At 34.9% G+C, this 25,551-nt stretch overlaps 2 protein-coding genes across 3 annotated transcripts in view; one reads left to right on the top strand and one right to left on the bottom strand.

The window, feature by feature from the left end:
• Atg16 (Autophagy-related 16) overlaps positions 1–25,551 on the bottom strand; it is a 160,015-nt gene that overhangs the window by 109,256 nt on the left and 25,208 nt on the right. The gene's annotated exons all lie outside the window — the stretch shown is intronic.
• The window catches only part of neo (ZP and PAN domain-containing protein neyo), a 49,910-nt gene that overhangs the window by 22,903 nt on the left and 1,456 nt on the right, over positions 1–25,551 (top strand). Inside the window, exons 3-10 of the mRNA XM_028170244.2 lie at positions 17,341–17,736; positions 17,923–18,083; positions 20,312–20,513; positions 23,905–23,999; positions 24,373–24,614; positions 24,692–24,936; positions 25,025–25,274; positions 25,358–25,528. Coding sequence (XP_028026045.2) covers positions 17,348–17,736; positions 17,923–18,083; positions 20,312–20,513; positions 23,905–23,999; positions 24,373–24,614; positions 24,692–24,936; positions 25,025–25,274; positions 25,358–25,528 — 1,755 coding nt within the window. The 5' untranslated portion in view covers positions 17,341–17,347. The remainder of the gene's footprint in view (positions 1–17,340; positions 17,737–17,922; positions 18,084–20,311; positions 20,514–23,904; positions 24,000–24,372; positions 24,615–24,691; positions 24,937–25,024; positions 25,275–25,357; positions 25,529–25,551) is intronic.

The following is a 25,551-nucleotide window of genomic DNA, read 5'->3' as shown; positions in this document are numbered from 1 at the left end:
AATACACTGAGCCAATTTCTCTTAAAACTCAAGCTCTAAAACAGCCTCACCTTCCTTTTCGCAGTTATAGATTTACTCAAAGTAAACACAAAGGAGCTTATGAACACAGTGGCGCATACCGGGAAAGTGTTTAGCGGGAATAGTTGGTAATTACAAGCAGATACGAAGAACTTCATTTTGTTTCTGAACTCAGAGGCACGATTGAATAAACATATAATTTTAGGTTCGCGACTAGACGTTCAGTGACTATTTCCGTAGTTATAACTAAATGACAGTATTCGTTTTTCGGTTGGTTCTAGTAGAGAAGTAGCTGTTAACGGGAAGCGATTGATGTATTCTCGGGTCAATGACCTGACGACTTAATTTACTACATTGGAATTTGTGAGTCTTCTTGAAGTAGACGTCGTTATGTCTTATTAGCCGTTGAGGAAGCAATTATGAAGGAATATAATAACAATCCCTTCGGAATACGGGCTACAGGTAATCAACGTCGCTCATAAAATTAGTGCTCATGTTATTTGTATTAAAACCAAGTAATTTACATTCTACGAGATAAGCGTAACGGTAGTCTAACAAAGTGTGTACCTTAGCACATTGCTAATAAAACAAAAGCTTTGAAGTTAACGAAGTGCAAACAAAAATACAGTTAGGTTTTCTGGTAATTCGTACCCAGCGTAATGACTCGTCGATATAGTCGAGCAAGTGAGCGTGTACGGTAATCACACATTCGGCCCATTACCAAAATTGTGTAACTCACATTTCATTTTACACACTATAGATTCGTCGTTTTTGAAATTGTTTGTGAAAGAAAAGTATTTTCTTCACTTCAAGCTCACTCCCTATCCTATGTTAAGCTGTGCCAAATTCTGTAGACAGAAACACAACGAAAAACTCACTGTACTCCTTGAGACATAATTTTGATGTCTCAAATGCGTGGAAGAACGCTGCTGCTATTCTGGAGTCGGATAGCAATTTTATTTAGTAAAAGCATTAGAGAGACAATGTTACGTAAATTTAGAATAGAATATAATAATATACTCTTTTCTGTTTCTCCATGTATAAAAGTAAGGTTCTCTTAATTACAATTAGCCAGAGTGTTGCAATGGTATTTTATTTTAATAAATAAATAAATAAAGGGTGTCAAAAATAATTCTGCTCCAGTTTGAAGTGTGTTATTAAAAATACGGCGGAATTATCGAATTTACGTGTAACGGATTGATTTCTCGGTCTGGTGAACCTCAATTAAATAAGCTCACTGAATTTTGTGACAATAATAAAAATCGAATTACCGACATAATGCCACGAACGGCATCCGCAGAAGCACTAGTGAGTGTAAATTCGCGAAACCTCAATATGCCGCGGATATTTTCTAAAAAGAAAAATAAAAAGTTTCGCCCTGATCTCGATTTACAAATTGAATGAACCGGTTCATGTTTAACATTATCCTGTTACTTTTACCGTTTCGCTCGCTCCAGAATTAGGTGTGATTAAATTCAAATTCACACAAATTCACACACTCCGTGTAAGACGTTAAAATATTTTGAAGGAAGATTGGACTATACTTATTCGTATCTTGATCAAGGTTCAAATTATTCTCAAGTCTATTAAGAAATTAGAAAATATAACAATTGTGTTTTTATTTATGTCGATCAATGTTAAAAACGAAGCGGTGGATTCCCACAATTCATACGACTGTTATTGTATCAGTTAAAAGGTACAGTTTATTTTCATCTGCTCTTCAACTGTTTATGTTTAATATAAATTTTCTATCGCTAGTTGATGATAAGTTATCTACAATTTTACGCATTCATGATTCAATATAACACTCGCTTCTCGACTGTAATTCGTTATGAAATGAGTGCTAATTTAATTATCTAGACAGCCGCTTAGTGATTTATTATCGCAAAATCACTTTCTTCGAAGCTCGACTGCTAAGTGGATACACGTGTCATTCCGACATTAAGATCAAATCATTTTAAACGCAGAAGGTTATTTTGAGACGAATTAAAACAGTACTTTGTTATTTTCTTCGCGCTTTGAAACAAAAAGCGTCCTTTTGAGATTTTAACTTGTTTTGTAAATTAATCTTGATCGTGATCGAGCGAAAACGATTTATATCGAAACAGTATTTATGCTAATTTGAAGAGCAATCAGATTAAAGATTAGTACAATACAAGCGGCAATACAGGAAACGTCTTGCGATATCCACCCCGAGGCACCGGGAGTGCAGCGGAAAGCAATCCTTGTTCATGTTACAGTATACAAGCAAAAGGCGGTCGCAATCTAAGCCTTAAGATTTTAATTGACAATATATACCGTTCATATTGCCTGAGACTACGTGATATAGATTTGCCTTTGACCATCTTTATTTAGCGTAACCATTTATTTCTATAAACGTTCTATTATTTTATTGATTAGGGATCATGTTTTGTTATAACTAAAGAATCTGTGTGATTTTTTTATTAGACCTATCTAATAAAAAAATCACACAGATTCTTCGAATTGACACGAAATCGATTTCAAATAGAGTTTTAATAATAAATATAATATCGATAAAATATGATTACTCTACAGAATTTTCTAGCGAACGTAATAAAACGTAGATTGAATATTTTTTATGTAGGACGTACCTCGCCTTATTGGTTTTCAATATTACACACGATGTGAACTACAAAAAAAGGAAAGGCGTTGAAGCTAACGGGTGGTTAATACTCGGGAATATACCTTGTCACTATTATAATACATTGTATCATAAATGTATCTTATAGTTTATGACCCCGACGATGATTCCGCACATTGAATCCCTGTTAGTTTTAAGTTTGCGGTTCGTTTACTTGCTTGTTCTCGAATGCAGTATCATGACAGCACTGTGAAAAACGTGTAGACGACAAGGCGTACAAACATCATACTATGAAATCGGGATCTTCAAAGACCCGTGCTAGTTAACTGTAGTTATAATGCGGCATTAAAATTTATATAACGTAAAAATGTTACTGGTCAGTAAAAGCTGCCGCCTCTGAATTTTCTACATTCACGTTTGTTTTACGACCACTGTTAAGAGACTGGTAACATCGACGTGTCGTCGAGTTGGTCACCTTGCGTTCAAACTTGTCGGGATAGGTTGCATTATAAATACGATCTCACGTCGGGATCTGCGAGAGCATAATTGGTTTTTCGCGGTAAATCCCATTTTGGAAGATATGATGTTTATGTCGGCGAGGGGGCGGCGTTGTCAAGTACCCGTCTAATCTGTCGGCGACATCTTTATGCTGGGGTCGTTTTTTCTATGCGTACGCATTGCGGTGGGCGGTAATAGCGTCCGCCCCAACGGGATTCGCGCGTCGACATCGTTTCATGTCCCATCGAGAAGCTTTAATTCATTGCTCCACTTAAATTACGTTCAAGTTATTCATTAAATGGTTAGGCTGACTCTTAATAATGTACATATGATAATTTTTGTTATATGTATTCTTTAGCTTGTTTAAACGTACTACAATTTAATTTACAATTTAATCTTATGTTTACAGTTAACATTTTTTTATTTCCGATATTTCGAATATATTAACGAATTCTTAAAAATTTGAGTATACATATATATTAAATTTAGTTTAGTGGTTCATGGAAGAGTTGACGGTCAACGCTCTCGCGGCCAATCATCCACAAGGTGGACAGACTTGGTTAAGTTATCTACGAAGTGTTCCCTTACTGAGTGTACACGTACCGCGACAAATAGAGAAAGATGGAGAAGTCTCTCAAAAGCCGCAACCAAACATTAAGACTTACGTAACCACGACCACTCCGCCAGGAGTGAACGACTGAGAAGAAGAAGAATATATTAAATATTATGAACAAAAATACATAAGGCTTATATATGTATATAACACAGTAGTAAGTATTGCGCTTTTTAGACGATTAAATACGTTTTAAAAGACGCTTTAAATAGCTGAGTTTAGTAAATTAAATTGGTTTTCACGACAATATAAATTTTTAATTGCCTGTGAAAATTGCAGCTGTTAGCAAAGTTTCAAAGCACCGTTAGCTGGCCTACACGTTCTGCGAAGCTAGCATAACTCCTGGAGGATGTAGACAAAAAATTGCCACAAAAATCTTAATTTTATATTTCAAAATTTTTCAAATATAGTGATGGTTCATCAGAGATACCGGAGAACAATGACAATCTTCAATGAGAACCTCCCACGTACAACGGAACCTCTTCCGTCACTTATATCGTGCAGCGTCAAATAATGTGTTAAAAAATTGAAACGACCATTATTACGCTAAATATTAACGTTATTTTCTGATCCCAATCAAATACATAATATGGATTGAAGTTCCCTCCATTGTTTTTGTTTAGTTTTTACTTTTAGTCTTGATTTTGGTATACGGGAGGGAGATACAAATCTGCATAAAATATTGAATACTTTTGAAATGATGTTTAGAAACGCATAAATATCAACCTTATTCTATAGTTGGATAAGAAATATACCTTATTCAATAACATTCATTGCTAAAACATATTTTTCCTTTCACAGACAATGGAATAGGGGTGCTACATTAGTGTTTCAATTTGAACTTTTAACCTGGTACAATTTGATGATAAGATTATCTATTGAATGGGAAATTAGTTTCAGGATCCATTTTTATATCTCTTAAGCCATTCAACAACGATCTGTACTTACGTAGACTACAGGTCATTACTTGCGCATTTTAAAGGTTTTTAAATATAGTAGTGATTGAATACGAAATGTATTGAAACAACCAACGCGTATTGGTGCCCAGCCCATTACACATCGGTGCGATAATAATTTCATTAAAAATATAATTTATATATGTTGTTGTCTCACACGTTATACCATTTAACTATTAATTAATCGATTATACCGTGAAGAAAATTCGAGTGTTAGTAACGTTTGGAATGTGATAAAATCGCAATATAATATGTTACAATCTGCAAAGCTTTCAGTTTTATATTGTTTGCTAGATAATTAAAATTTATTTGACGTGCAAAATCCAATAAAAATAACTTTAGGGGCGGAACCCTTCATTTGTCTTAACTCGAAACTTACAAAACTATATTAACCAACAAACAATCACGGTAGCAATCCTACACCCGCCATGCAAAGTCATTGTTAAATTTGGTGACGGGCCTCCATCGACTTGTTAAAAAAAAGGCCACCTTGCATGGAAGTTTACTGGCTGCTCTACTACCACGAATACCTAATTGACGGCTAGTAATATATACGCGAGGACCTGTAAATGTAATTAGGTAGGTAATTATTCTTTAAATAATAACGTTTCGCTCGAACCAACACCAAGAGGGGTAACTGTTTATTATTATGTTTATGCACAAGAACATTATCTGTCGATCGTGGCCCAGTTTACAGTTGTAGCACCTTTAACTTGCAGTGTTCTCGTTCCGAAGTCGAGTACGGAGGAGAGAAAAAGATCGACGCAAGATTAATCTTACGTATGTTTATTAACCACATACAATATTTTGAAAGTGCGAACGTCAATTGGTCGAATATCTGGGACATGGAACCGCTGGCGCCTTAATTGAACCGTTCAATTTTATTTAAGATTTAAAACTAGTGTGAGAGCTCAGTGTACCGTGTGCCGGACGAACCGATGCACCGTTATAGCATTAGTGCTTTTGCATCCGCCATCAGCGATACAGGACAGAAGTACCTCATCCGTGTGCAGCCGCAACCAATTACGTTGTTTTTATCATAGTTTAGCGGAGTTCAAAAGCCAGCTGATTCAGGATAAACTAAACCCGTTGACATCACGTAGATACGGTCGCTCAAATAAATTAGAAACGCATATTTTTCTAATAAAATTGTTAATTTTACGAATGAAGTATATAATAACAGTAAAACAACCAGTATAGAATTGTATTTGCATGATGGTGAATACGAAATTTCGAGTTGTTGGCGGTATCTAATATAACGGCGCATCGTACAGAATAATCGAGCTATGATTGTTGTTTATAGCTCATGTTTTCATGACATCAGAGGTCATCTTATAGATCATGTCGTCGATTACAATAATCGGTCGTTGTAGTTATGAAATCGTGCGTGTAGCTGTTTTATGCTAGACGATGTAATTGAAAAATTAAAAAAAAAGATGTGTGGTGTCGTGGGACACCAGATAGTAATGAAGTTCCTTATTATAAAAAATATTAATTTTAAGTTCTATTCGAGGTATAAAGAAAATAAAACTGGGGGTTTTTCCTAATAACCCATGGTCATTCGGTATCGTGCGAACTTATTGTGGTACACTTCATTCACGATTGTTTGCATAAGAGTTAGTGTAATGCACAAACGAACGCTCTGAGATCATGAATGATAAAAAAATACGTTATTTTTTGGTACGTTATTACAAAGTTAAGTCGTACACTGTGTGCATTACTAATTTGTACGTTATTACAAAGTTCAGTCGTACACTGTGCGCATTACTAATAAAAATCTTACGTTACGGACGTTTTTTTCCGCGTTAGGGTACCCACCCCTCCGCATCGTCCCATAAGGAACTTCGTGCCAAAAAAGGTTAGTTAGCTGTTAATACGTAGGTGAGCATGTACCGGAATATCGTGTCTTTCACAAAATACAGACGGACATGAATTCAGTCGACAATAGCTACGTGCTCAGTAGGCGGGTGCGACTGACATCACGTCGTGGTTGCCAGAGGCCGCTGTGCCGCCTGTGCTCTTTATATCGCGCCCCACAACAAACGCGGTCCCGCCCTCTGCTTCGAACTAAATGTTTTCACTGCAATCTACTTCTTAGTTCAGTGAATCCTTAAAACTTTATTTAACATAAGCGGCCCGTTCCGGCTCCGCTCGGGCCTTTAACAAAAATTTCAACGATATTTGACATTGTTTTATTTTTTTAAATAAAATAACAATTATTGAGGCATAACTATGCCGTCGACTATATGCTGTCGCGACACTTTATGTAAATAATAATGTGTTCTACAAAGTCGTAGTACATTATTTTATTCTATCATCAATAGTTTTTGCAGGGCACGCGATGTAAAGAATATTTTAGGTAATTTTTTACACCTTGGGTTACATTATTGGAGTTTTAGTAAGGCTCCCTAATTTTATTCAAAAAAAGATTATAGCCTATGTCAATCGGGAATAGTGTAGTTTCCAAACAGTGAAAGATTTTTTCAAATCGGTTCAGTAGTTTCGGAGCCTATTCAATACAAACAAACAAACAAATCTTTCCTCTTTATAACATTAGTATAGATATAGATATTGGAGTAGTATTTCCTTGTGAGTATTTACCATAGATTGAGGATGAGCTCGTTTAAAATACTAAATAATATCTACGCTATTATCATACTTGTATTTCACGTGGTCAAGGTATAAAAATTAATTAATGTATTGTTCCTGACATTGAATACATAAAATTCTAAGCCATCAATGTTATCTGTATAATGTGAAGTTTCATGTAGAGTTAAATCTAACAGAAACTTTGCTATAAGTATACGAATAGATTTTAGAAGCATAAAATTCGCGACCGTAGCTATAAACATGGCACCTTATATGATCCCAATACAGATACCTATTTGCGTATTACGGAGACTTGACTGCTCATTACTTTGGTAATCCTGAGTCGATTTTAAGTGCATAAGTTATGAGTGTTAACTACTTGTTACTCGTTAGGGAGGATAGTTTATGGGTGCACAATAAATTGTGTCTTACAGCGCTATTTTGATGGTATGACTTTACGACTAACAGAATCGAGGCCTCTACTATTATGACGTATTAATAAACTGAATATTGAACGTTTGTTTGTTTAATAAATCACGTTACATTAATAAAGTGAATGTTGCTACAAAAATACATTACCGCTGCATCGATTAACATTTAAAAGCATACTAATAAATGTCATCAAAACGGCGTTGCAAATTCTATAACATTAGCAAGCTTGTAATGAAATTTGAATAGTCAAAAAAAATCGTATAAATATCATTTTTATAAAACAAATTACATAGCTTCTACTTGAATTTTTTTAGGTATAAAATTAAATTTAAAAATACATTCATCCTTTTTGTGTTTCTAGCACATTACAATTTCGCAGTCGCATGATCGGCAACGTATCGAGTTTCAGAGAATTTTATTGAATGGTTTTTATGGCTTAAAGATAAAAAATGTACTGTATTTGTTTATCTTAAAATCTCATACTGCTGTGACTAGGACAGTCAAAATACATAAGTAGCTTGCAAAGGAACTACATTATTATATACCAAGAAACGAATAAGTGACATGTATGTATTCGTGGTCTGATCGTATCAATGCCCGTGAATTGTGGTACGTAGCAGGAGTCCGTTAGAGCTTGTACCGGTGCCACCACTGTCCACTTATCAATTAGTAAGCACCGACATATTACGTAATTTCAGCATTACAACCGCACCACAAGATTGCATCTAACTAGTTCGATGTACGTTTAAGATGAATGTCGCACGAGATACATTGGACTGGTTTCAACGGTCTGGGCGATTAGTAACAGAATCAGTACATTCGTTTTTTTTTTTGCGCGGTACGAAACTAAATCTTTTTAAGCGGTTTTTATTTCAGTATTTTTATTTTTGTACGGTGATTTCTAATTATTACATAGTTTTTCATTGTATAGGGAAAATAATAATGAGAGCGGTAAACTTTTGAATTTAAAGCTAAATCTATAGTAGATTTTGTAATATTAAATTATTCTACGCTTTGAGTCACATATTTCGATACATTTTTTTAATTTTGTTTCTAAAAAGTGATGGTTTACGATTACATAACCTTTAGTAATTCTAAATTATTCAACTTATGTTTTCATTATCAATCTCTTTCAAAACTTAAACATTCTATTGGCATCGCAACGGTAATTTAACGGTTATCTTGAAGGCGATCCGATTGAATAAGACACGGAAATATGAGTGATAAATATATTTCGATCCAGCTCGCAGTTCGTTGAGCAATCATTATCGATAATTGGAAATATTACGATAAAACAAACCGCTGCATAATTTAAATGATGCGCTTCGTATCGTATTGTGATGAATGAAAGCGGGTGTTTGTTTACTACTACAAAGCAATAAAAAGATAAGTTTTTATTCACGCTTTTACAACCATTAATCACGGCAGAATCACAAACAGACATAAACAAATCGCGTTACAGATTAATCTCTACTCGTCAATGACAAATCGCGCGCTATACAGTACAATGGCCGTTCGATCTATTTATTGTATACAAATTGTTACGCACGTGCTTTCCGTGATTCAATCGCACGGTTTATATTGAGGTGTTAACTAACTAACCATCATAACGTTGCGCGCTGCTAATTATGTCAGTTGTTGATATGTCATTTATATTTCTAGATTTGAACTATGAAAGGTTGGACGCAGGTCAATTGTAATATAATTTTATTATACACTGCCAGTCGGTGTATGTTGTGGCTTTAAATTGAATTAATATGCACTATCACACACTTATAAATGTTCTTAGGATATATTATGATTTAGTATAGAATTTAAAATTAACTGTAACTGCCCACGGCTTGTAAAGGTGAAACAGTCGTTCTAAATTCAGTCACGAATATCGACGAAAATGGTAAATACCTATATCTGTGTTAATGAGTTGTCATTTTTGGTGTTTTGGGCATTCTAAATTCACGGCACACTTTCTACTTTTGTTTGCTAAAACGTGTGCAAATATTATTAAAGTTTTAGTTGAAAGCTAAGCCGAGAATTTTGTCGGATCAGTGGCAGTCGTGACAGGCGCGCGTGCGCTATCGTCACAATGGTAGCTACTTGTCATTATCGCATCCGTCAACTTGGTCACGGAATTCGATTGAACTAAAATCGAGACCTAGCAATTTTTTTTTTGTTCACCGATTTCGGAAGTAGATCATACAAAAAAAGCGAAGTGGACCAAAGAAAAAAAAAAATAAAGATCCGAAACAGCTATTTTGATTTTGATAGCTAATAAAAACGCATCTAATTCATTGTGCACTAGAAAATTTCCTTAACAATCAATAGCCCAAGCAAGGATTTTTTGTTACATCAATATGAGATGAGAGTAAATGAATAATTCGTGTTTCCTTGAAACTGACTGGACCGTTACGATCTTTGTTCAATGTTTACACGAAATTCGCGATGTAGTTATATTGATATTATGCACGGTTAATCGCAAGTGAAGAATATTCCACCTCGGCCACAGAGAAACGTAATAATTGAGCATAGAAATCAAATTACAGTTGATTGACGATGCCGTTACTGCACGACCAAAGCCGCAATGACGCTAGCCAAGACGGACAGTATCATTTTCCTAATAGAAATTCAATGGAATATATTACTCTACCTTTACTTTTTTTATAGTAAAAAAAACTATTACTCACATCAACCAATATGCATATTGTAGACGTATAAGCATATTGGTTATTTATGGGTAGTAAAGGTAAATATTTGTTATAAAGCTTTAATTATAAATTGAAGCTGCAATAAATTATTAAACAGCTCAACTACTAATTAGAATTAATAATTAGATATTAGGGTTTATGCTAAAAAAAAATCTTTCTTTAAAACATTGGCAGTAAATATAGTCGTCATAAATTTATAGTTACGGTTACAGTTATTACCCTTTCCTACAGTTGTTCTATGCTTCAAAAAATCATATTACGAATATCTAAGCTGATGCGAAGTTCATTTCCAATTTCGGTAGTGAAGAACTTTAAAAAATTACTAAAACATGTTCTAGGAATTTTGTAGAAATCGCTTCTTAAAATAGCAGATAAAAGTCAATGAACTCACATACTGTTAACAGTTATAAAGTAGCTAAATGACTTGAATTTATTTTTAAACGATTTTTTTTGGTGTCTCGTATATGACGATAAAATAACGGACTGGTCGTAATTATCGTGACACAGCGAATAGAGGTTTCAATCATTCAATTACATACAATGTATGTTACGTGAAAAGTATTATAAAAATTATGTCTTCGATAGTGACACTTGAATGGGAACTACTTACAGTACTTTTAATATTAGCTAGATACGGCACTGTTCAAACCGGTAGCGTTGGATTGCGGAACAGGTGGCAAACGGATCCCTACATGGTTCCTACAGGATATAAACTAGTATTGGGCAATATTTACGAATCTAGTTCGACAAAATCGACTATAAACTACTTTTAACGGCTCAAATCGATGTTATCAAACATATGAATCGTTCTACACCTAGTCCAGATAAATTGAATATCCATGATTCAGTTAATCTTATTCCATAAGATTTTAGTCTCGACAATACTTTTTTCGTTTATGTAAAATAAAACGTTGTTATTCTCTAAAAAATAAATATGTTTAGAGAAAGTTGTTTACAACTACATATATTTCGTTAAATTTAAAACTGAAGATGGCTATTACTATCTTTAGCTGTCAATATGAGGTCCGAGGGCCGACAGTTAGGCAATTTGCGTAAGCTCAAAATCAACTTTCACATCAACTAATATTTTTTTTGTATAATGCCTATAAAACTACAAATGAACAAGCTTCGTCTCAGTAATTGAGGTAGCTAGTGCATTTCGCAGGATGTGATTAGAGGGATCCGATTTTTTATATTTATTTGGGCCAGTATCGAGTCACTACAGGCACAATATGAAGAAATTACACGCATTATGTATCTGCACCGCCGTGAATGATACATTACCTTATCTGCTGCACGACTGTTCTATTGTACTATAACGATACCTTAAAGCTCTAACTACGTGTCACATTACGTTTGTCTTCATTGTTCCCTTACGGCGTATTAAAATTTATATTTACATTTTTGTTATTAAGGATTTAGCTTTTAGTAATAAATCAGTTTAACTATTATAACAAACTTCTGGTGTGAAGCAGTAATGCGTTTCGGTTTGAAAGGCTGCCATTGTACTGTAAAACTGAGTCTCTAGGTAGGTGACGGCATTTACATTCTCAATGTATATGGCAACTAGTAACCACTTAACACCCAGGCCGTGATTTAGGTCACCCATTTGGGTAGTAAAAAAAATTAAATCCTAAGAGAATCATGGTCGCAGTGGTTCAAAGTTTTTAATACATGAATATACAAACACGTCTGATTTTGCTTCTTGCGGTTGAAACATAATCGCAATGACTTAAGATCATAAATAAGATAAATGAACGCATAATAAAACGAGGAATTGTTCACCTGCCGACCGCAGGACGTTGGTCTGAACTAAAGCATAGAAAGTGGTTCTATTACTCAATCGTACGTAATAATGAGGAATTGTTTGTTGCGAATTAAAGTTAATTTTCAAATAATGGAATCCTATTATAACTTCAAAAGCATTCCATTTTAACGTTTTAAAGCGAAACGACAACAGATAAAAATCGAAGTACCAAGAACGAGACGCATCAAGCCAATGTAACTCGAAACTTTTGCAATTTAACAGTTTGATTGTGCACGCAGATTTGCACTCGTATGAATATCTTTTAAATTTTCAAGGAGCCTTAAAATGATAATGAAGATTACTAAACTCGCTGCTGCTCGTAGTTTAGTAAGTAATGAGCCAATTATGTGAGTTATACGGCGTCAGCCATGCGAGTTGCGCATATCTCGCTAACGTTATTCTAATGATGTGACGTTAAAATGTATACTGGTTTTTGTAGACTCTATGCCAACTCGTTACATGATAGGGTCTCAGTTAGGTGCAGATTCGTACCTGGATGCAATTTAAAACATCATTCTCACGTTTTGTATTCATTGAGAAAAACAAAAAAAAGTTGGGTCGCAAATTCGTAACAACATTGCTTTTGTTACGTTTAATACAAGTAAAACCGATACATGTTAGCAGTTAGAAATAAAATGCAGTTTATATGACTATGATTACAAATAATAAAGATAACATTTTATATGAGGCCAATGTTGTCCGTAGTTGGTCAATATATTAAGAAAGTGTGATGCAGATTATCCTGGCGTGTATTCATTTAACTGCCATGCGCTTGTAATCATTAAAGCCTATGGATCGCCTTAAGGAGTAAAAGTACATTGTAAATAATCGCGGGCTTGTCGTTGCGACTTATATTAATGATCTTGGATGTTTTATCATTTAGAATAATTTTATTAAGCCTTATGGGACCGTAAGTAATAATAATAAATAATAAAACCGTAAGTATCTTCCTGCTTTTGCTGAAGCATAGTGCATAGCTATTTCAATCTAGTTTTTTCGTCAGGCGTTCCTCTTTTTATGTTCAATGACAAATTTTACATTCTTTTCTATACAAGGTCCTCTATGCAAAAAAAAACTAGGCATCCGTTTTAAAATCTTGTCTAGTAAAAGAACGGTGACGAATCGTTGGCGATAGTTTATTCGCAGTGTGTCTAAAGACATAATTATTTTCATTTTCAATAAAAGCAAAAATTTTAATAGCGCCAGTGCCGTACAATGCGGTCCAATTCGCGACTTCATTATTTTCTTTACAAAAATACAAGACATCGGAATTTGCTGGCAAAAAAATTAATACTCAACGTTGCACTTCTTTTAACTACTTCAACACAAAATGAACGACATGAAAATGAATGACATATTTCAGTGCCTATCTTTGGTATATATTTTAAGAGTCAATAAATTCGCTCCGTTCCGTTCCGTGGCCGTTTTGATTAAATTAATTCAATTTTTTATTTTATTTTTTATTGCTTAGATGGGTGGAGGAGCTCACATCCCACCTAGTGTTTAGTGGTTACCGAAGCCCATAGACATTTCCAACGCAAATGCGCCACCCACCTTGAGATATAAATTCTAAGGTCTCAGTATAGTTACAACGTCTGCTCCACCCTTCAAACCGCAATGCATTACTGCTTCACGGCAAAAAATAGGCAGGGCGGTGGTCCTACCTGGTGTAGATCCTATCACCAGTAAAATGAGGCGAGTTTTTGCATTGGCATGGTTTATTTCACAAACAGGCATTATACAATGAGGGATTTTGATGCCGGCCACGACAGCAAAGCCTAGTATGGTTAGTGTACGTGCCAACATCCTTCTCGTCAGTTTCAGCGCATAAGGAAATTGCGCGTCCCATTAGAGCGACAAAACAAATTACATTTTCATTCAATGTAAATCAGCGGGGCGTTCTCGTGGCGATGTTAATGGCTGAACTTAGACACGCCTAATAGTTTATAGACAAGTAGATTAAGCTGTTCGGTTTCCCTATTGTGGTCCGACAGGCGTATCAATTTATGTCGCAGTACTTGGAAATGTATTTAATAGCTTCTGCAATTCTGCTGTTATTGTAACGAGTATTATTAGTAACATATAATATAACAGTAACTAGTTTTATATAAGCTACATTTTTGTTTTATGACAGCTATATTTTTACTGCACCTTTAATCCTAAAACACATTTTACAGAAATGTTATGCACAAAATCATCATGTACATTTAAGCAAAGTTTTTTAATACGCTTTTTTTTCTATAATATGTATGTATCTATATATTAATACGTGAAGCAAAAACTTTGTATCCCTTTTTACGAAAATTGCGCGGACGGGGGAGTATGAAATTTTCCACACTTATAGAAATTATAGTGAAGAAGTGCACAATGCTAATATGTATTTTTTTTAAATAATGCATAAAAGATACATTAAATCAGTAAAGAAAACATTACACACACTACCATGTATTTGACACACACACGCATGCATACTATTTAATTTTGTTTATTGTCAAACTTTTCTTTGCCGGTCTGTCAGTTATAGTCTGTCAAATTGAGAATAGATTAAATATTGTTTTCTCTTTATTAATATTAGTCTAAAGTGTAGCCTTGACGAAATCTGTGATTAAAGAAGTATAATAGTCCTTGACAATAGAATCATAATAGTGTAAAAACTTATATTCCAATTAATTATAGTCGAATTTCGACTACTGCGGGACCTTTAGTTCTTAATAAAATAAATAGTACGCGAATGGTATGTACACTAGAAACGTGTCCTAAATGTCAATTTTGTTTTGGAACGCGTCGTGAGATACGATCAACATTTTAAATAGGTCTATATCTTGTGATTGCAATAAGAAAACGAAGACGATACCCATAGTGTGCCAACCAGTACAGGTATGGTGAAACGTAAATAGCAGGTTGGAGGCATCCGGCTCATTGAATGCGCTGACCCCATCTGATCGAGGCTTGGGGCTAGCTCTCCCAGCCCGCACATTCATATTGCCGGCGTTGTCCACCGTGCTTTATCGATAGTAAACTTACTTTCTTTTTGCAACAAAGTGGATATTCAGAAACGTTAATCCGATAGACGAAATAAACAGAATTAAAAATTACTTAAAGTAACAATCTTGAATGCAAGACGAAAATAAATATTTTTAGGTTTGGTTCGTGTGTGCATATTCTTTAAGTTCGAGTGTCTTTTATCCGATTGAGCTTTTTACAGTTGTAGTTGGAATTTCAGAACAGAACTGTGGTATATATAGTATTGAAGTCTGACGGTGACCGCGGAATGTTTCAACAAATATATATTTTTTTATATATTTCGCATCACAGTGAATCCTTGCCAAGTTACAATCTGTGAGTTGAAGTGTTTAAGTCGTTGAGAAAATGTTTGTCTTTAGCAGTAATTTCTCTTGTTTCGCATTTTACCGCTTATTCCATGTTATTAGTGAGCTATTCAACTTTTCTAGGTTAAATGCAAACCAAGGAACGTCGTAGAATTGTTAGAGCATTAGCATACGGATCTTGGAACATCTTCGAACGTGTTAAATTGAATATGTGCATGGAATGAGACCCTATTATTACTAGCTTTATTGTTTATCTTAAACAAAGTACTTGTAATATCTTGTATAATAAATCGGTACTTTTTTTGTAAACTATTTTGAAATATTATTTTTAACTGTTGTCACGGAAAGATTAAATTGTTTATTTTTATTGAAATTTATAGCTTACTATTCATTTATATAAACTAAAATCTATTGCTTATTTAAGTCGGTAATAAAAGTGCAGAGTTCACTTGTCTTTTCAATTCTATTGTATTAGATTTTTTTTAACGTTCATTTATTCTCAGTTTATGTTTATTTTTTAATAGTGCACACAAATTCTTTTATGATTATCAAGACTTAATTAAAATTGTTTTCACTGTTTTAATCTCTTGTGTTTGAATTTTATTATATCGAAGGTCGATTCGTCCATTTTAATAGTAAACTAATCACCGTCTAATTATCTGTAAGAAAACACAAGACACCGAAAAACTACTAAAAATTATCTAGCAAAGTATCTAGTGTTAGATAATCTTATCTTCATAGTAAAGATTAGTAGACGGCCAGATCGAATCACTATCAAGCCGTGAGCGACACGAGACTAAAGCATGAAATGAATTAGGTTTCCATCGGATGGTCTTTTCAGTCTTGCACTTCATCTAAATGTGAAAATTTACCCAATGACAGCCGTGTAATAATATATATTATTAGCGAAATAACATAGTCTTCTGTTCTTTATTTTGTCAATTGTTTTTTTTTATACGCAACGTTTCCGTTTCATGATGACCAATTCTGGTTTAATAAAGCGGTTTTTTAGCAGAATTCACTTATATTTCCCACAATGTTCGTGAGGATTTATTTAGCAAGCTTTTAATTACAGACACATCCGTGAGATCCGAAAACTGGATACATTTTTTTTATTTTGTATAAACAGTGAGTCATCCGCTTTTAAATCTGTTATAGTATATCAAAAAAACAGAGCCCATTTTTTAAATTCAATTAATTAGTCGTTTAGCTCGTATTAGACTTTGCGGTTCTAAGCAAAAATTAAGCACAAAATACACAAAAACTTTGCAACTGTGTAACCTGCAATTTTAAACAATGAATGTGTATTATGAAATTTGTATTTTAGTTATGATTTTCTAAGTAATTTAGTACAATGATTTTTTTTGCGATAGCTTCTAACATTTTTATTACGCATCCAAATGTTTTTTAATTGTTTTTTCTCTAACAGTAATTACTGGAACGTTACTTCCTTATTCGACTTTCGTTTATGATTCCATGATCTTATTCTAGCCAGGTTTTAACTAAAGCCCAATTAAATTGAAAAATATGTAGGAAATTCAATGTTTTGTCCAGTACGAGCTAGAGAATCCCATTAAACAAATAGGTATCGCTGGAACACATCGTTTGCGGCGGCGGAGTTTTCGATGCGGTCGTAAGATATTAAACGATTTCACTGTATCCACAAAGAATGTTTGCGTGCGTTGTAGAATAGGTTTACATACGATAAATAGTTCAACGGCTTCCCATGCAATTAAGTGCTTTTAAACTGACATAAAAGTTTTTTTTTAATCAACACCTTTCCTTTTGTTACAGATAACAAATGTTGCCACGGCCTCTCTCAGCGAGTACAATGCGGATTTTATTCAGCTTAGTACTGGTAGCGTGCGCGGTCGACGCCGCAAAAAAGTTCGAGGGAACTTTGAGATCGGCAGCCGAGGCACCACAAGAGGATAACTTAGCTATCGAATCTGCTTCTGCCGAACCGGCGGTTGTTGCTGCACCTCAAGACTATCAAAATCCTGGCGCTCCACCTCCTCCTAAAGACGAATTAGAATCTGAAGAACCCGCTGAAGAGCCTGCTACTGTTCCCGAAACCGCATCCGAAGGAATACCACCGTCAGCTCCCAGTGGCGCTTCCGCACCATCGGCACCGGCTAATTCATTAGAAGAATGTGACCCCGAAATGATCGGTTTCGAATTAGTGACGGGGTTAGTACCAAAATGCAACTTTTATTATATTAATAGCTGCGCGCTACATTATAGCATTAAAAAGTACCTACTTGACATTTTAATAACATGAAATATTTCTATTATACAAAATTATCACTGTTTAAAGACAACGCAACAAAGCATCTTACAAAAAATGCTAATCGAATTATAACTGCGCATGTGCAGGTACGTGTTCTCGGCGCCATCGCAAATTTTAGATGACATCCCCGGCACGCTGATGCTGACCGACTGCCTCGAGCAATGCCATGCTAACGACACCTGTCGCGCCGTAAATTACGAGACGGGACTTTGTGTGCTTTTCAGTTCTGATGCCGACCAACTGCCTGGTGAGTTTTATGAGATTAAAAATAACTGAACGGCTTTAAATCATATTAAGGAGTCGGTCTTTTTTGCAAACTTTATATCGAGATGGTTTGCGTGTGTTATAGAATTTTGTTTAATTGAGTTTATAGACTCAACATAAAAACATAGTTTACATGAAGGAATTTTAAGGTGACACCAATATCATTGGTATGATCTAGCTACTTTGATATGGTAGTTATTGATTTGAATTGGCAATAGCCTGTTGTCCATTTAATAGTAAAATAAAGTTCAGTAGTTATTGAGGAAACGAGGTTTACAAAACTATCGCCATTATTTTATTTTTGTGTATTGTGTCTTATTTAGCTTTTCTTCCCATACCGGCTATTGACAAGAATACGTAAGGAAGAGTGATATCGAATCTTATACTGTAAAAATGATAGAAACAATAACGTAAATCAAAGAAAAGTGCTAATTTATCTTCATACCTTATTTGATAATTAGTTCCCTAATAAGGGTGAAAGATTTCACCAGTTTCCGCTTGGATCAATTTATTCGATACAGAATTGTAATAAGTGTTCGTTTAAACGTAAACTAGATGATGACCGGTTTTTTTTTTTGATAACGCCATCTTGTTGTGTCTTTAAAGCGGTTAGTTGCCCTCAATTAAGCAAAATAGTATTATTATTCGCCAATAGATGTCGGGAATAGTTGATTATTGAAAACATGAATAAAACAACATTTTCTGAAAATAAATCGTAGCCAGATCTATTTATCGTCCCCGAAATCCCCTGTATACTAAATTTTATGAAAATCGTTGGAGCCGTTTCCGAGATTCAGATTATATATATATATATTAATATACAAGAATTGCTCGTTTAAATGTATAAGATAAGATAAATACACTTACTCGCATTTTAAAGATTAACCGGAATACCCAATCAAGTTGGCACAATAACGTCAGTACTCTTGATTGTCCGACATACCTACTATAATGTGAACACACTAGTGAAGCGCACTAATTTTTTTGCTTCATACCAATGTTTGAATACCAATAACGGCATAACGAAGCTTACTCATCAAGCCATATTGGGCAAAAATACTCTCGCCGCGAAACTCGAAAACTTGATTTGCAAGTGTTTAACGTGAACCGAGCCTTGACCTTGTTGTGAAAAAAATCATGACCTCCAAATACCAAATATACACATCAGTTTTAATTTGAATGCGCGTATTAAATTTAAAAAAGATGTGTGGTGTCGTGGGACACCGGATAGGAACGAAGTTCCCAATTATAAAAATATTAATTTAAAGTTCTATTCGAGGTATGAAGAAAGAGAGAGAGACAGAGAGAGAGACAGACAGACAGACAGAGAAACATGCGACGCCGCACAGCTTACAATAGCTTAATATAGCAAAAAGTGTCGTGACAACTTTTCGTAAGAATTTATAGCAAAAAGTGTCGTGACAACTTTTCGTAAGAATTTTTTCCGTCTAGCCCCCTTTCACAACGCGCTATAAGGAACTTCGTTTCAAAAGTGTCGTGACAACTTTTCGTAAGAATTTTAGCAAAAAGTGTCGTGACAACTTTTCGTAAGAATTTTTCCGTCTAGCCCCCTTTCACAACGCGCGATAAGGAACTTCGTTCCAAAAAACTTAAGTTACAACCACAAAGCACTTTGAAAGCTATTAATGTAAAAAAGTAAAAATGATCAACCTGTTAAATGCGTATAAAGTCTACTAAATTACAGAATTCAATTTTTATCTCAAGGTAGGTTGGCAATACGTTGTGGCTTTCGTGAACCCCGGTAACTACTTAACACAAGGTCAAATCAGTAAGCTCTTTTGTCTCATCAAGTGCTAATAAAAAGACGAATTAAACATAAGTCCAATCATTAGGGCAGATGGTATAGTCATAAATAGTGGAAATTATTACATAGGTAAAGTATCAAATATTTTTAGGTTCCGTTAACGACACGACCCAACAAAATGTTTAATAAATCATTCTCTTGATCATAACAGTATTTTTGGAACAATGATTTGAAAACTCATATTTTCGTGCCACCCACAAGCATTTTGTTAAGAGTAAATAATGAGTCATGACTTTTAATAACATCGGACTTTGTCAAAATGCTTTTAAATCTAGGTTAAGTAAGTTGCATTATAAAATTAGGCATTAAGCCTACAGTTTTACGTCAGTTACTAAAATAAAAATGAAAAAAGATTATGATATGATAACAGTTATGTTTTGTTGCAGGTGCATTGACGAAATCGCAGTTCCCCGTATTCACTATATACGCTCAAAAATCTTGTTTGGGAGTTCGTCCGTGTGAACGCGCCTGGTGCTTCGATAGAGTGCGAGGCTACCACCTCAAGGGGCACGGCAAGAAAACACACACCGTTGGATCTCGGCAGATGTGCCTTGACCTTTGTCTCGGCGAAAACGAATTTGTTTGCAGGTTAGATATATTACCTAAGCTAACTGAAATAATTAAAATGACGGAGAATGTACAAAGAATAGACATTTGGATGGTTTAAGATACGCGAGATTTTAGACAAAAAATGCTAAATTTAAAAGCTTCCAAAACCATTTTCTGTCTAATTTAATTTCTTTTCGTTGACGATGACGAAACATTGGTTCTAACGGTAAAATACTAAAAAAATTGTTCGTATTTTCTCATGGACGCGAATACAGAATTTATCAAACCGCGATAAACCGCAACACAGAAGGAAGTGGCAAGCTTTTATTGAAATCGCCTCCATTGAAACGTAACTGCATATTACATTAAACTTTTATGTGATAAAAATATTTTTAAAATAAAACCATCACGTTGCTTATACGTTGTTTTTTGTAATAGAATGTTATTACAGAAAAACATAACCAGTACATTTTAATGACTACAGTCTTCTTGCTGCCTGTGTAGGTCGCGTCGAAATCAACAACGCTTTACGGGTCATTCATGTCTCACTACGCTCACAGTTCGCTCAACTCTGCCCGTTACATTATGCAAATTGCAGCGCAAAACCTAATTTACTTCGCTATTTAATTAAATTAATAATATTATTAATTACACTAGATATAATATAAGTACTAAGCTTGCTTGAGTTTCTAATTAATTTTTGTTCTTAATATAAGCGAGATAACATGATGCTTTCATTTCAAAATATATGTTATGAGACGAACATTAAATGTAACGTTACAACGGAAGCAATTTTAATAAAATAAAACTCTGTAATAAGTAAACTGTCAGTCAACAGTTTTCTTAAAATACGTTAGTATTTCAGATAAATGTATCAAGCTTTATTGTAGAGAAATAAGTTAGCAAACCAAAATCATGTAGTTTCTAGAATTTTGACCGAACGTAAAATATTAAGGTGAGTATTTTTTGTCCGCCACTAATACTTCTATTACTTATCGACTTTATAATTTACTGCGTAACTGTTTTAACTACTGGCATATAAGGTTGCAAATTTCTTCGAATCGATAATTCTTGTCTTGATCCTTGATTCGCAACTTTCTATCCATTAAATTATTTATCCATTACAGTTACCTATGAAATATTAATAAGCAAGATCTTAGTATATTAAACGTTATGTTGGAGCCTCATTAAATAGGCACACAAGTAAGCTAATTTATACACGATAAGTTCGATAACGAAGTCAATCAGACTTCACCAAGTTTCCTTAGATGGTGGTGCATCTTAGCCGCCAAGTTCACTGGATAAGTCACGGCTTCTTCCTGGTAGTCATTCCGTTTCTAAATCTTACAAACGAGCATTATATACAAAGCAGGGGAGGCCAATTGCACAGCCCGCGTCTCAGGCGTCTAATGTACTAAAGACACGACTGTCCTATTGTGTTTATTTCCTTGTAAGGTTTTTGATATCATTAACATAAATAGTGTGCAGTGTCTGATGCTCACATTCGATGCACGTATTCACTGGCGTGTTTGGGTCAAGTATGTATGGATTTTATTTGTGTTCTGATCTGGAGTCATTAAAATAAATTTGCGGATGTTTGTCCGAAAACGATTCAAACGTTTGCAAACTTTTATAAAACAACGATTGTAAAGTCTTTAGTAGTAATATTTTTTATTGAAAAGTTCAATACCTTTAAGAGTATCAAGTTAACTGTAAAATTGATATTTTTAGCACGTTGTGCAGCGTAACCCGTTTCACGATACAACGGTCCCTCGGTAATAAATTCCACGACTTCGCGCCGTCATCTCAGGGTTTTTCGCTTGAGCTGAGCGGAGAGACGAAGATTAGGGGATTAAATGCGCGATTCAGCTCGGGCGAGGTTTGTCCGACACGTGTACCGTTGGAAACAAATCGTCGTATCTCCATTGAGCGTGGCGAGCGGCGTCGGCACTCCCCGGGCGGCGCACATCGCGATCTTCGACAGTCACGACATTTGGCAAATATTCCCTGGACTGACTATGGTGTACCATACGATGTGGGAGCGCCCTGCCCTATCACTTCCTACTTTCACGATACAATAACCGATAGAGCGAACATGTTATTTTCTGAACTTTTCGTAAAAGTATGAAATGAAATTCATAAAAAAAAATACAAATTCACATCCGGCTAGGAATGAATATAGCTCAAGTGGGATCAAGTGAATTAAGATAATTAATTGTAAAAAGCATCAGTGTCCATTATGTACCAAATTTTCTCAAGTCTAATCTTATTATGTTCCTAATATGTAGTGTGATCAATGAAAATTAAGTCGATCACGAGGTCATCTGCCTATTCATAAAAACGCAAAAAAGAACATCTTTACTTTCATAAATTTAATCCAGGTCACGAGTTCGTTTTTCAATAACCCAATTCAAACTTAGAGCAAGCCACGGTGTTTTATGAATGAGAAGCGATGCATTTTAGAAATGTTCCCACAGTTTTATAGCAGAGGTCATCTGATCAGGATCGGCTGTGCATCGAGAGAAAATATAGTGTTAGATGAACAAAGATAATGAACAAAACGCTCATTCGATAGCAAAGATCGAGAGCTTCGGAACTATTAAAGGCCATAAGCCCCACTATATTTAATGTTCTGTGATTTGATTAAATACAACAAAAAGTATGTACTTCTTTTTTGCATTTGAAAAAAAAACAACCTTTAACGCACGGGTATTTACTGCAATCCTGCCGATTTCTTGATGCGTTCCGGTTTTTATAGATTCTGTTCAATTAAGACTTCGAACTCTTATCACAAATTGAGAGGCGACATTAACTTTGTGATTATCCATGAGCTCGAGAAACCAGTTATCACGAGACGGACCATAAGCTCAACTACCCACTTGGAACAATAAAGAAAAAAATTTGGTATTCCTACATTACAGCATTTGGTTACAAATTATTGTATTACATGAAGTTAAATGTGGATAAGTCGCGACGGAGCAACAGAAAGTAAAAGTTATAGTAACATTGGTTCAAACGATTTAATCGAAACAGCACGTACTCTGATAAAAGCTCATTACAATAAAATTACAATAAACGGATAATAATGTAACGTTAACAGCAGCGTATTGATTATATTAAGTTCGTATTTTCAATATTTATTAGTCGACAATCATAGGAGCCGTGCTCTTACGAAAACAGGTTCTGCAAGAAGTGCAACTTCATTGAGGAATTCTTAGGTCATGATATTAGCATGAACCTGGTAGTATTTACAATAGCCGTAATTGATCATACTGAATCAAACATATACGTAAATACTAATTAGTTATAAATATGTTATAGAAAACCTAAAACCAATCATGGTTAAGCCATTCATGACACGAAATATTCCCATGGCAAAGATACAAAAAGCGTACGTACAGTTAATTTAATGTGTGAAACTTTGTTGCAGATCTGCGAACTATAACAATAAAACCGGCGAGTGTGTGCTCTCTAACATGGACCGTATCACCTTGGCGGGAACCAACGCTTTTCAATCAAACGAAGGTAAGTAATCTAACGTAGTTTCATCAACTATATTGTAGCGAATAATAGTATAAAACTTTATTACATACTAGCTGACCCGGCAGACTTCGTAGTGCCTCAATCGATAAATAAAAGACCTAAACTTTTGTATAAAATAAACTTTAAACAAACAAAAGGAATCCGTTCGACGGGGGAAACATCAAAGGGAAAACAAAATTGTTATTTTTATTTAATTCCGAGCATTTTCACATTTATCTACCTTTTAAACCTTCTCTGGACTTCCACAAATAATTTAAAACCAAAATTAGCCAAATCGGTCCAGCCGTTCTCGAGTTTTAGCGAGACTAACTAACAGCAATCATTTTTATATATATCGATATTGCTCTATTTTTAGACACCGACTATTTGGAGAACAACTGCGTTGAAGAGCCAACAAAACTGTGCGAGTTTAAAAAAATGGGTGGACGTATTCTTAAGACTGTTGATTCCGTATATCAAGACGTGCAGACTATTGAAGAATGCCGAGAACTTTGTCTAAATTCGCCTTTCCGTTGTCACTCATATGATCATGGTGATACTGGTGACCACGTCTGTCGTCTCTCTCATCACTCCCGGGCTACACTCGCTGATATCCAGGTATATACTCTTCTATAACTATACCTAGCGGCTAATGATATGTAAGTATAGTAATTAACCAATGAATATTTTTTTAGGATCCTTATTTGGAAGTTCCCGAAGCAGCCACTTACGAACTGTCATCCTGTTACAACGTATCCATTGACTGTCGTGCTGGTGACATGGTTGCCCGAATTCAAACATCCAAATTGTTTGACGGCAAAATCTATGCTAAAGGCAGTCCAAACTCTTGCGTCGTAGATGTCAAACAGAGTCTTGAGTTCGAATTGCACATGGGTTATAACAATATCGAATGTAATGTTAAACAAAACGGACTTGGAAGGTAACGATATTATTGAAAAAAAAGATGGTTATAAGTTATTTTATTAAAAGTGATTTTCTTCTAATAAATCATTGATTTCAATCGACAGGTATTTAAATGACGTTGTTATTCAACACCACGATACAATCGTAACTTCATCTGATCTTGGTTTAGCGGTTACTTGTCAGTATGATTTGACAAACAAGACTGTTGCCAATGAAGTCGATCTTGGAATTCACGGAGACATTCAAACTGGTCTGTCCGAGGAAGTTATTGTAGACTCACCCAACGTAGCGATGAGAATCACAGACAGGAGTGGTGACGATACTATTGCTTCTGCTGAAGTTGGAGATCCATTGGTAATTTTAATTCATCTTTACTCAGTATTTTGATTTACTTTTTACATCGGAAACGCCTTGCTAACCTTTTATTAAAATTTTAGGCTCTCCGATTTGAAATTATGGATCCCAACTCACCATTCGAGATCTTCGTGCGAGAACTTGTTGCCATGGATGGTGTTGACTCCAGCGAAATCACGCTTATCGACAGCGATGGTTGCCCTACAGAACATTTTATCATGGGGCCACTATTCAAGTCCACTTTAAGCGGAAAGGTAAATTAAAATTCCTCCTTTTT

This window comes from Bombyx mandarina, chromosome 06 (genome assembly GCF_030267445.1).
Source record: "Bombyx mandarina strain Sakado chromosome 06, ASM3026744v2".
In the NCBI taxonomy this organism is placed as follows: Eukaryota; Metazoa; Arthropoda; class Insecta; order Lepidoptera; family Bombycidae; genus Bombyx; species Bombyx mandarina.
Note: the sequence above shows the minus strand (reverse complement) of the source record. Positions and strands in the feature narration are given on the sequence as shown.